Here is a 13,695-nt window from a genome sequence, read left to right as displayed (position 1 = left end):
AGCTGTTCTGCTTTCCCAAGGCCAGATTCCTAGTCTCAGGCCAGGTCCTTCGAGGTTGCTGGTGGCAGTGCACATGCTAGCACTCATCACTGGCCTGTCACCAGGGTGCCCGGATGTACACGTTTTGGGGTGACTGTTTATCCGTCAGGCAGTGCATGCTATATACTGGGGCGCTCTGGCAGCTCCGGCATTTGGAAGTCTCTAGGGTTCTGGCCATGGTTACCGCTGCCGCGCCGCCGCCGCCATTTGAGTGGCAGGCACCCTACGTTTCCTTGCTCCTCCCTTCTCGCTCTGCCTCCTCCCCTTCTCCTCGCCCCTCTTTTCCCCTCCTCCTGTCCTTCCTTCTTCTCTTCCTCCCGCTGCTCCTCCTTCTCCTCTGAGCTCCGGACGTCCTGCAGCGGTCTGGGTAAGCCTCCCCGCGCCTCCCCGCTTCGAAGGTGAGCAAAGCGGCCGCGATGCGAGTCCAGGGCTTCCGTGCCCTGGATAGTAGGGACCCGAAGCCCGATGGCGCACGGCCCACCATCTTGTTTCAGGCCCCGGGAAGGGAAAGGTCGCCTGGGCAACGCGGAGCATGGGGTGCTTGTGGGGATCGCGGGCTGCCGCCTCCCAGGCCTGGACCGGGCATGGGTGGCCGCGTGGGCCCGGGTCGGGCGCTAGCCTGGCCTCCGAAGGCCTGGGAGGCTGTCCGGGCCCCAGGACCTCTCTGGCTTTGCTTTCTGGAGTCAGCCCCCGGGGCTCTTTTGTACATTGGATAGCGACGGAACCCCCCTGGCTGCGGATCTCTTCAGTCTTGGGAAAGGCTGATGGTGCAAGCCGAACTTTCCAGCCTCGGGCTCCTGAGGCCCTTAAGTTATATCTTACCCCTTACCCAGAACTGCTAGCGGATTTGCCGTGCTAGTAGGGCACGGCATTCTTCCCAAAGGAACTGCCCTTCTCTGTCACAGAAATCTTGCTCTCGTCGGGTTATTGTCTAGATTCTAGAAAATAAAAAACCCAGACTGGAGAGACGTGGACTTAAATGCACGATTTTCCATCAGTAAGCTGTGCGGGGGTTTTTCATTTTTAAGCAACGGGGGAAGCATTTCATTCGGAGGAGGAAACCCTGCTGCAGACATGGGAGTCCCTTTCAATGCTCCTCAAGTTTGAATTCTTTTAGGAAGAAGTCTCAATGTGAAGTGAACCCGTTTCTTCCAAATGTGGAAGATCTTTATCCAAGGACCTCTCTTTGTTTGAGAGGATCAGCTAAGTCTATGAGCTTGAATTTTTGATCTTGTTGTTTTGGGGGTTGGATTATCAGTTTCAGTGTCTTTTAGCTCCTCTAAAACTGTATTTGATACATAAATCCAGTTTTAAGCTACAAAAGTTCCCTAGGTATTTGTGAGGTGCCTTAAAGAGATACATTGTGATTCAAGCCATCTTAAAGTAAAAAGAAAAAGAAATAAATAAAAATAAAAGAAACACTGTATCTATGAAGGTGCTAATCTGTGCCTTTGCTTTAATAGCCATACAAATGCAATTGTGATAACATTTGATTGAGTGTTTGTTTGATGCCACTCCTCTACAGGGTTGTAAGGTATTAAAGAGCTGTTTTGAGGTCAGTAAATAGAGCCACTTGTGGGGATTTTTAAATTACCTGTGTGTGAGTCTGTGTGTGTGTGTGTGTGTGTGTGTGTGTACGTTTGTCCTCACAGTTTGAAGGTCAGATGACAACATGGTAGTTTTAAGTTCTCACCTTCTACTGTATAGGTCCCGCAGGTAGATCTCTGATCATCAGTTTGGGGAACAGACCCCCTTACTTGCTGAGCCAGTCTCGGAGACCTCCTACTGTTTGGGTTTATTTGTTTGTTTTTGAGAGGGTCCCATAATAGCCCAGGCCAGCCTTGTATTTGATATGTAACTAAGGCTATCCATGAACCCCTGATCCTGCTGCCTCAGGATTCCAGCTAAGAGCCTTCATCCCTGTCACCTTAAAACCAGTTCTTATTTATTTATTTATTTAATTTTTTTTAACAGTCCAGATTTTATCCCCCTCCTGGTCCACCCTCTTACTGTTTCACATCCCATACCTCCTCCCCCCCACATCTCCACGAGAATGTCCCCATCCCCCCACCCCCATCTCACCAGACCTCTCCACTCACTGAGGGAGGACTCCAGTTTCTTGAGGGTTAAGTGCATCTTAAAACCAGTTCATACGCCAATACTAGCTTTTGCCTAAGGTTCAATTCATTAAATAATGCCTCATTTATTTTATAGGTATGTCGAAGTTCCAGAGAAAGAAAAGCAAGGAGGTTCGCCTAAAATTTTTAAGAAGTGTTACTCAATTCCCGTCTCTACATTTAAAAAAATCATTTTCCTATTTTTTAATACTTATTTTATTATATATACAGCATCCGAACTGCATATATGCCTGCAGGCCAAAAGATGGCATCGGATCCCATTACAGATGGTTATGAGCCACCATGTGGTTGCTGGGAACTGAACTCAGGACCTCTGGAAGAGCCTCTTGAGTTCTGGAAGAGCCACATGTGCTGAGCCATCTCTCCAGCCTCTTGTCACTACAGTTTTTAAAGATGTTATATTGTTTGTACATTTTAGCATTTGAATAATACTATATCCAAGTACGTTTAAAAACTGAAGAAGAGCATTGGAAAGAGTACTGATAATGAAGAACTGCCAACCTCAGCTTTTCCTATTCAATCCCTTTGCTCCAGTTTCCTAAAATTTCCAATAGAGGCTGGCCTTTTCAGCCCAGCGTTGCGCCACTTAACATTACCTTTTTATGAAGGGAAGGGATTCTATGCCTTCCTTTTCTTCCACTTATTTTATTTTTCTAGGAGAACACTTAGAACCATACAGAATTTTTGGAAGTACTAGGGATCAATTTGTATATACTAATTATAGCTGAATAATTTTTTTCTTTCTGTTTTCAGGGAGGACTTTGTCTTTCTGGAGCCAGGAAGGTGATATAATTGCTACCACCAAACCTGACAACTTGAGCTCAATCGCAAGGACCCATATGGTAGGAGAGAAACAACTCCTTTAGGCTGTCTTCTGACTTTCACGCATATGCAAACACACACACATTTTGAAAGATAATTGGTTTTTAGATTAAATTAAGTAATACTTTAGGAAGCCTTAAAAAACCCAGTAACTTGAATAAAAATGTACCTCTAGGCTTTTAAAATTTATTCTCCACAAATTGCTTTTACTTTAATAATTGACATAAAGATAAAAGGGTTACAGAAACAGCTATTTGATAACAATTTAGACATGATGCTCCTTTTTTATACCATCAAGGTATGATGGTACATACCTGTGATCTCAGCAGTTGGGAGGCAGAAGCAGGAGGATCACAGCACGTTTAAGGCCAGACCAGTGTACAATTAAAACTTCAAGCTAACCAGGGTAACAAGACCCTGACTCAGAGAGAGAAAGAGGAACAGTATAAAGTGGGAGGAGAGAGAGGAAGAGAAAAGTGGGGAATGAAAATATAAACAAATGCATTTAATTCTTTTTATATTGTAAATGCATGTGTGTATGTGCGCACACACGCACCTGCATGCACAAGTATGCCAAAGCATTCATGTAATGGTTAAAGGACAACTTACAAAGTTGGTTTTCTCCTTCCATTATGTGAGCTCCAAGGATTGAACTCAGATAATCAGGCTTGGTGGCAGCTCTTGGTTTTCCAAGCCCAAGTTTTACTATGTAGCTCAGGCTAACCCTGAACCTTCCTGTATAGCTTAACCTAGCCTGTAATTCATGATTTTTGTGTATCACCCTCTCATTGTAAACTATATGGTGTGTGTATGAGGACTCAAGATACAATTTAAACTGAAATTCTTTTTAATGAAGAATGAAACTGAAATATAAGGATTTAAACTGAAATTCTTTTTAATGAAGAATGAAAAATTGAATTCTATTCAATTTTTTGACAGGGTTTCTCTGTGTAGCCCTGGCTGTCCTGGAACTCACTTTGTAGACCAGGCTGGCCTCGAACTAAGAAATCCGCCTGCCTCTGCCTTCCGAGTATTGGGATTAAAGGCGTGCGCCACCACACCTGGCTCAATTTTTGATTACTTTAATGTAACACCTGTTTTTAAAGGTCCAAATAGGGCTGGAATATGTTGCTTTTGGAAAGACACTAGCTTAGCACATATTAAATTTGATCACCAGCACCATAAAAATAAAATCTTAAATGCCTATAAACAGTCTTCATTTAGGGGGTGGGGATAAAGCTGTAAGCAACCATGCCTGGATTTTGTTTTGTAGTCTTTCTTTCTTTCTTTCTTTCTTTCTTTCTTTCTTTCTTTCTTTCTTTCTTTCTTTCTTTCTTCCTTCCTTCCTTTCTTTCTTTCTTTCTTTCTAAAAAAGATTTATTTATTTTATGTATATGAGGGCCCTATCTGCATGTATGCCTGCATGCCAGAAGAGGGCATCAAATCCCCTTATAGATGGTTGAGTCACCATGTGGTTGGTGGTAACTAAACTCAGGACTTCTGGAGGAGCAGCCAGTGCTCTTAACCAATGAACCATCTCTCCAGCCCCCAGTGCTACATATTTTATTTTGATTTTTTATCATGCATTGTATTTGTGGGTGCACAGGTGCACCTGTAAATGTTTATATGTGGGTGCATGTAAAAGCCACAGGACAACCTCAGGTGTCATCCTCAGAAATTTCATCCACCTTCTTGAAATAAGGTTTCCTTATTGGCCTGGAGGTCACCAACGACGACAGACTGGTTGGACAACAAGCCCCAGGAGCCCTGTTTCTGCCCCCTCAACTCTGGAATTACAAGTGCATGTTTTTATGCTATTGATTCTGGTGATCAGACTCAGGTCCCATAATTGAAGTACAAGAACTGTATCTTGTTTTATTTAATTCACACACACACACACACACATCGATCACTCAAGATCGCCACACAACAGCCGGGCGTGGTGGAACACGCCTGTAATCCCAGCACTTGGGAGGCAGAGGCAGACAGATTTCTGAATTCAAGGCCAGCCTGGTCTACAGAGTGAGTTCCAGGACAGCCAAGGCTACACAGAGAAACCTTGTCTCAACAAAACCAAACAAACAACAAAAAAAGATCTCCACACAATACCAGAAAAAAAAAAAAAAAGAAAAGAAAAGAAAACCAACCCTGAGCATAATAGAGGCAAAAATCATAACAAAAATATAAGAAATATGAAAACTAACATGTTAATATAAGACTTCAACATTTGAGTTCAAAGATATCAAAATGATTGTGTGTGTGTGTGTGTGTGTGTGTGTGTGTGTATGCGTACATGTACATGCATACATGTGTGTGCATGCCAGAGCGTGCTTGCAGACATCAGAGGACAACTTGCAGAAGTTGGTTCTTTCTTTTGTTTGTTTGGTTGTCTTTTTTGTTTTGTTTCGTTTTTTGGTTTTTCGAGACAGGGTTTCTCTGTGTAGTCCTGGCTGTCCTGGAACTCACTCTGTAGACCAGGCTGGCCTCGAACTCAGAAATCCACCTGTCTCTGTCTCCCAAGTGTGCCACCACGCCCGGGTAAAGTTGGTTCTTTCTTAAACTGAGGTTTTCAGACTTGGCAGCACGTGCCTGTATCAGTGAGAACTCCTTACAGCCTGGTGCCTTTATTTTATAAGGTGGAAAACAAAGTTCTAACCTCTTACCTTGTCAGGAGTCATATGATAAGTTTGCTTAAGATGGAAATTAGACTCAAAGATTTCTGACTCGAGTTTCATGTTTCAGTGTTTAGTATTATTTGGAACTCATAAAATTGATTGGTGCCTTGTACTTGGTTTTAGTTGGTTCTTCAATTTGATGGATAAAGATAACTCTGTTCAAGAAAAAGGTAAGTATCGTTTCTGCAATTGATACTAGCATATATGGATTTTTTTAAAAGATTTATTTATTATATATAAGTACACTCTAGCTGTCTTCAGACAAACCAGAAGAGGGAATCAGATCTCATTACAGATGGTTGTAAGCCACCATGTGGTTGCTGGGATTTGAACTCAGGTCCTCTGGAAGAGCAGTCAGTGCTCTTAACCACTAGGCCAAATCTCCAGCCCATGGATTTTTAAAATTACATCTATTTATTCATTTACTTACCTATTTGTGTGTGTGTGCGTGTGTGTGTGTGTGTGTGTGTGTGTGTGTGTGCATGCACATGTGCATACATATGGTGGTCAGAGGACAACTTGGGAGGGTTTCCCTTCTACAGTTAAACTTATGTCATCAGGCTTGGTAGCAAATGCCTTTTGCTGGCTGAGCCATTTTGACAACCCATGAATGGCATTTATACTGAGAACCTTTCTTTAATAGGTTTACTGAGAGGTGTGTACATTTAGTTTTTACTTAGATTTACTTAAAATAATTAAAGTTACACATATAATAAAATGTGAATGATCTACAAAAAAACTGTGAGTAGATGGGCTAAGGAAATGGCTCACTGGTAAACTGCTTGCTTGCTGCACTAGCATGAGACTATTAGTTCGAATCCTCAGCACCCAGGGAAAAAGCTAGGCGTGGCTGTGTTTCCCTCTGCAATCCCAGCAGTTGATAAAGGGGCCAAGGAAAAGTGAATTATTGGTGTAAGTGGAAGGCAGCCTAGCTCCACGGTCAGTGAGAAATCCTTTCTCAAGGGAATTAGGTGGCGAGTGATAGAGCAGGACACCTGCGGTCTTCCTCTGGTTGTTATGAGTACACACATGTGCACATACATCACACATATAAGCAAACGTAAGGTAGAAATCAAATGTATCAGTAAGTGACTTTTAAAAACTATCAGTACACACAAGTCGCCTTTGTTTCTTTAAATTCGGTATCACCTTCTTTGTCAGATTTCTTAGCCTGTAGATTAATGCCTGCTTTCTATGTAGTAAACAAAGTGTGAATAATTTGTCCTTCCCTCTGATGTGGAACATGTACAATTCAGATGCATTGAAAATAGTGAAAAGTTTGACCTATCATGTTAACTCTTGAATTTCTGATAATAGACTGAATTGATTAGAGGTAGAAGAAAACACACTGAATATAAAAATGTGAAACTGAATTATGGTTTATTTGTGTAACTTAGATGATCCTGCATAACATTTTAGGGGATAGACTGAAAATGAAAGCAGTTGCTTTATAATATTGGTTCCATTTGGAGGATGAGAAGTTTTTGTTTGGTTGTTTTAGAGGCATAGGAGAACTACTAGACATTAGAAAAGATTATGCTAAGAAATAATTTTAGGGCTCAGAGTGTGACGCAGTAGTAGAACACTTATCTCTAGCATGCATGAGGTTCTGTGTTCAATCCCCAGCACTGCAAAAAACAAAACAAAACCAAAACAAAACTTGTCGTACGTGGATAAGAGGGGATATTTAAAATTTTGGACAATGGCACCAACTTGTTATGCTGTCCCCAACTTACTATTTTCATGCACTGCCATTTAAAGCTATTCTAATGTATCAGCCGAATTTGGGGCCAAGGGCAGGTATGTTGTTTTAATATAAATACCTTTAGAAATGACTGTATCATCATTATTACTGTGCTGTGTTTTGAGTGTATGTGTGTGCGTGCGTGCGTGCGTGCGTGTCTATATGGCAGGGTAGTAGTAATGACTGCCTTGTTGCACATGTAGAAGTAAAAAGAATTGGTTTTCGTCTTTCACCTATAATGTTTCTGGGCATTGAAGCACTTTCCCTGCTGAGCTGTTTTGATAGCTCATGACTGGATTTGAAATGTAAAAATGTCATTGTCTAAGACCAAATTCCAAAGTTATTTTACGTTATTAGTTATCCCCCTGCCCTCCAGCCAAATCTGATTCCATCACATGTACATCCCCATTGTTATTATTTTAATTTAGGTTTCCAGTTTATTTAGCTGAAACAATACACAGTTATTTAAAGCCAAACAAGCCAAAAAGGTTCTAAGGGGTTTTTTAGTCTTATTTGCTTATATATGCATATGTGTACATGCACCTGTAGAGGGCATAAGCGTGTGGGAGAAGTCCTACGTGGGTGCTAGGAACCAACCTTGGGTCCTCTGGATGAGCACCAAGTGTTCTTAGTCATTGAGCCATCTCTCCAGCCCTCATCACTACCCTTCCTTCCTTCCTTCCTTCCTTCCTTCCTTCCTTCCTTCCTTCCTTCCTTTCTTCCTTCCTTCCTTCCTTCCTTCCTAAATTTCTTAATTTCTTTCTTTCTTTTTTCTCTTTCTTGTTTTTTGCTTTATTTTTGTTGTTTTGTGTTTGTTTATTTGTTTTGACAGGTTCTCACTATGTAGTCCTGGCTGTTCTGGAACTCACTATGTGGAACAGGCTGGCCTCAAACTCCAAGAGATCAACCTGTCTCTGCATCAAAAGCATGCTCCACCATGTCTGGCAATATCTACAACTTTTTGAAAGGAGGAGGGATAGTCATAGGTGTGTGCATGTACATATGCACATAATTATGTATTCCCTAGTCTTCCCAAGGTGTTTGCCTTGAATTACTTAGATGGTTTTCTAATCATCATTTCTATATTCTGTCTTTAAAATACCCATATAATGGGCTGGAGAAATGATCCATCACTTCAGAGCACTTGCTGGTCTTGCAGAGGACTTTATTTAGTTCTGTTCCCAGCTTCCACTTGGGGGCTCACCACCATCTGTAAATCCAGTGCTAGGCGATCCATGACCTTCTGCTGACACCTGCAGGCACCAGGCATGCATATGGCTCATATACACGCATGCACTCAATATCTTCATACACATAATTTTTTTAAAAATACAAAGATAAATACCCATAATTATAACTTTCTCGGGCTGGAGAGCTGGCCCAGTGGTCAAGAGCACTGACTGCTCTTCTGAAGGTCCTGAGTTCAGTTCCCAGCAACAACATGGTGTCTCACATCGATCTGTAATGAGATCTGGTGCCCTCTTCTGGCGTGTCTGAAGACAGCTACAGTGTACTCACATACATAAACTAAATAAATAAATCTTTTTAAAAAATTATAGCTGTCTCTTGAATCATCAATTGCCATTAGCTAATGATTTATTCTTATAGAAGAGGAAAAATTTTCAATTTCATCATTGCAGCCCTCTCTGCAAGCATCCACCACAGGAATAGGTATAGTTAATCATTTCAGAGTTTTGGGTTTTTTTTGGCTAAATCATATTTGTTTTTTTCTTTTGTTTGTTTGTTTGTTTGTTTGTTTTGGATTTTCAAGACAGGGTTTCTCTGTGTAGCCCTGCCTGTCCTGGAACTCACTTTGTAGATCAGGCTGGCCTCAAATTCAGAAATCCACCTGTCTCTGCCTCCCAAGTGCTGGGATTAAAGGTGTGCGCCACCACCGCCCAGCTAAATCATATTTGTTATGATGACCAACGTAAATATTTTTCATGGATGATTCTAACAATAGTATGCTGTTAGTATTCATATCTTATTAATATATTAGAAACATTTCCATTTTTTATTTTGTATATTCTAAAAGTACCATTTTTCATTGTTTAGACGTACTATTTATTTATAAACTAAGTAGAATTGGACTAAATAGATGGTGCTGTAGGTTCTTGCCACCAAACCTGACAAACTTGAATTTGATCACCAGAAATCACAAGATTGAAGAGAACTTACTCTATAAGTAGGCTGCCCAGGGTTTCTGGGATTGAACTGAGGTTGTCAGGCAGGGCAGCATGTTCCCTTACGTGTTGAGGCACCTTTCCTGTGCCTGGATTTTGTATTTGTATTGTACTGAAGCAGGATCCCTGGCGTTAGGAGCCTGGAGTTCGGCATCTTGCCCTAAGGATGCCATGTTTCTGCCTCCAGAGTGCTGGGATGATAGGTGGCTGCCACATATGCTCAGCATTTTTTCCTCTTTTTTAAAACATTTTATTTTATATGTATGGATGTTTTGCCTACATGTGTATCTGGGCACCACATATGTACCTGTTGCCATTTGAAACCAATGAACTAGAGTTACAGATGAGTGTGAGTACCATATGGAATGTGGTAACTGAGTCCAAGACCTCTGCAACAGCAATAAGTGCTCTCAACCAATGAACCATCTCTCCAGCTCATCTGCCCAGCTTTTTTGTGAGCTCTGGGATCTGAACCTTTATCCTCATGCTTACATAGTAAGTGCTGTATCTGCTGAGTACTTTCCTTTGACTGCCCTCCATCTCCCCTCTCAACCATGTTATTTAGTGTATGTGTACACGTGTGAGTTTGTGTGCAGGCATGTGGTATATGAGGAAGTCAGAGGACAGTTTGTGAGAATCATTTATCTCCTACTATGTAGGTCCTGGTACTGAAATTCAGGTAGACAGACTTAGTAGGCATCTTTCCTTTATTAATTAATTTTTTTATTTTTTTGGTTATAGGGACTCATGTATCCCAAGATATACTTTAAAGGTCCTAAAATTTTTCTTGCCCTTTCTGAGGGTTAGGCAACTAACATCTATAGCCTAAAGCTACAACCTTTGTTCTCTCTCCACAGGAACTGCGCAGCTCTTTCAGCCTGCTAGTTAAAGTTGCAGGAAGAAAAAGGGACACTTTGAAAAGTGATTTTAGTGTTTATTTCTAAGTTGTAAAAAGTTTCCTATGAAAGTTCTCTAAGGGGCTGGAGAGATGGCTCAGTGGTTAAGAGCACTGACTGTTCTTCCAAAGGTCCTGAGTTCAATTCCCAGCAACCACATGGTGGCTCACAGCCATCTGTCCTGAGATCTGACGCCCTCTTCTGGTGCATCTGAAGACAGCTACAGTCTACTTACATATAATAATAAATAAATCTTTTTTTTTTTTTAAGTAAGTTCTCTAAGACAAAGAGGGAAGGGGCTTCTATGAAAACTGGGGAAAATGCCGGGCATGGTGGCGCACGCCTTTAATCCCAGCACTCGGGAGGCAGAGGCAGGCGGATTTCTGAGTTCGAGGCCAGCCTGGTCTACAAAGTGAGTGCCAGGACAGCCAGGGCTACACAGAGAAACCCTGTCTCGAAAAACCAAAAAAAAAAAAAAAAAAAAAAAAACTGGGAATAAGGGTGTGCCTAAGACAAGGATAAGCAGAATCTAAGAAAAACTGAATAAGGAGTGCTAAGAAGAGGGGGATAAGGAGAATGTTAAGAAAAGCAGGACAAGGAGAATGCCCTCTTCTCTTTGTCCTCAGCACTTATACATCTTTCAAAATACATGATCACATGGTAAAAAGTTCATCACAAGTTTACACATAAATTCATAACATAAATCAAATAAAGAGTTTACAACATACAATATTTACATACGTATCCATTAGGAGTAATTATCTCTCTAAACAACCATCACCTGTCATATCTCTACAGGTTCATGGAGAATTAGAAAACATAACTAAGTTAGTAGTGAAGTTTTGTATAGACAAATCCAGTCAATATTTTCTTTTCTGTCCTAGCACCTATAATAAATCATTCATTCCCTTTTTATGACCTTTAGTTAATTGTTTTATAGCTTCTTGGAATGTACTCTTAAGTAGTAAAATGTCTGCTTACTATCTAAGAGGCAATTAACTGGTGACACATGGGAGACTGACAGAGTTCTCATGACAGAGTTCGGATAGTTTTGACTATCAGAAAAGGACCTCATAGCAGTCACACTATAAAAGAGCTTAATAAATACTGATATAATTTTAGGAGTTCTTATAGGATCATCATTAAGAATTAGGAAGTCATCTCTTTGTCTATATAGCATCAGTACAAGACAGTAGTATGCCTTCATTGTTCTGCAGAGATCTGCTCAAAAGGGTGGGCTAATACCTAGTGATTGTTATACATGTTTAATAACAGGAAAAGCATATTAATAGCAGAAATCTTTCCTAAAATGAATTTCTCATAGGCCTTGCCTACTGGTGCAAATCTATGGTGGATTATAATCCAAGGTGGACTCATCTCAGGAAGATCCCCTGCTAGTTATTAGCTTCTCCAATGAAGGCTCCTGACATCTGGGAATTACAGCCTTTTCCTTCCTGAACTGTCAGCAGCTATGATTACCTGTAGGAGACCTACACAAGCTTGACAACTTTTCTTCATAGAATGGGAAAAGGGCTTATGACTCCCTTCCTACTCCAATGTTTTTATAGAGAGCTAATGGTTACTAGAGGAGGGGACTCACGAGGCCACATCCTTTCCCAATGATTGATAGGCAAATGGATGCTAGGAAGAGTAGCTCATGAGGCCTCTTTTTATAAGCATTTAATTGTTGCTTCTTGTTATTTTTGTTGTTAAAGTTGGGATTCTGTTCTTGTGGCTGTTTTCTTTTAGGTTTGTTGAAGGATTACTTTCTTGCTTTTTCTAGGGTGTAGTTTCCATCCTTGTGTTGGTGTTTTCCCGTTATTATCCTTTGAAGGGCTGGATTCATGGAAAGATATTGTGTGAATTTGGTTTTGTCATGGAATACTTTGGTCCCCATCTATAAGCATTTAAAAAATGACTGTGAGATGGCTCCGTAGGACCCACATACTGGAAGGAGAATTGTAGATGGTCTTTGATACTTTATGGGTTCTTATTTTCCCCACCCCCTTGCTTTCACTCCTTAACACTAGATAGAAAAGAAACAAGGATAGAGGGGAGTGAGGAATTAGGAAAATCCTTTAATCCAAATTTTTTTTTGTTTTTTCTTTAACTATGGCTACTAACAAATTGCAACCAACCTCCCTAAACTCCCACTTATCAGGGCTCCTCTGAAAAGTTCCCAGAATTCCAAATGTCACACAATCGCAGAAATTATCTGCAGCTGGCAAAACAATGCTTCTGCTATAGCATGAGGCAAGTCATGGTCAGCTGCTGTGGACAGTCCAAAGCAGCCCCACTTACATATACCTGGGACTAAAACAAAAGCACATGCTTATGGTTTGTTTTGTTTGTTTTGTTTTGTTTTGTTTTTAAAGAAGCACACATTCCAGAATTCTAAAAACTGTCACTACAGAGAATGCCCTCAAAAGTAAATGTAAAACAAAGAGGGTTGACTGCAGAGGAGGGCTCATGAGTTCCTGCCCTACAGCCAGGAATTAGAGACAGTTAACAGTTGCACAGTTAAGGTTGCCAAGACGAGGGTCTCACCCTTCCCAGGGCTTTATAGACAGGAATTACTAGGAATGAGCTCCAGAGACCATAGATCTGGCCAAGATTTGCAAGCAATTAATAGGGGACAAGTTCAGAGTCCCCAACCCTCTTTAAGACTTACAAGCAGTTGTTTCTGGCGGAAGGGTTCGTGTATGTCTCCAACCAGAAGAAAAGTTTTGCATGGAGTGATGGCCTAATGAGAGCCCTTCGAGGCAGAGAGAGAGACTTTTTTCTTCAGTATTAAAGCCATCCCCCATAAGTTGCTCGTGGTCTTGTAAATAAGCAACTAAAAACAATTAGAAGTCAGGAGCACGTGCTTTAATCCCACTGCTCCAGTGGCAGATGGAGTGACAATTTTGGAATTTTGGTTTCTTTTAAAACACAGAAATATAAAAATATGTTGTCATTTTAATCCCAGGTGTGGGGTATGGGACTGCTTCAAATTGTCCACAGCATCTGACTATGAATTGTCTTGTGCTCTAAGCAGGGGCATGATTTTGCCAGCAGCATATAGTCTCTGCAATTGTGTGCCATTTGGAATCCTTGGGACATTTTAGAGGGTATATAAGTACTAGGGCGGGCACCCGGAGACATGGTAGGTTGTGGGTTGTTATTGGCTGTTGTTGGTTGCAGTTTGTTAAGTAGTCA

General features: G+C 41.1%; 1 protein-coding gene across 5 annotated transcripts in view; it reads left to right on the top strand.

The window, feature by feature from the left end:
* Positions 1-335: 335 nt before the first annotated feature.
* Positions 336-13,695, top strand: part of Znf280c (zinc finger protein 280C) — a 49,078-nt gene continuing 35,718 nt past the window's right edge. For 2 of the 5 annotated variants that reach the window (XM_029473465.2, XM_029473463.2), the window contains exons 1-3: positions 336-437; positions 2,931-3,019; positions 5,798-5,844. In XM_029473465.2, the coding sequence (XP_029329325.1) occupies positions 5,814-5,844 (31 nt within the window). In that variant the 5' untranslated portion in view covers positions 336-437; positions 2,931-3,019; positions 5,798-5,813. The remainder of the gene's footprint in view (positions 438-2,930; positions 3,020-5,797; positions 5,845-13,695) is intronic. The other 3 variants (XM_021153219.3, XM_029473464.2, XM_085838194.1) reach the window with 3 other exon arrangements.

Source organism: Mus caroli, unplaced genomic scaffold (assembly GCF_978045245.1).
Source record: "Mus caroli unplaced genomic scaffold, Mus_caroli_1 scaffold_5, whole genome shotgun sequence".
Classification (NCBI taxonomy): Eukaryota; Metazoa; Chordata; class Mammalia; order Rodentia; family Muridae; genus Mus; species Mus caroli.
Note: the sequence above shows the minus strand (reverse complement) of the source record. Positions and strands in the feature narration are given on the sequence as shown.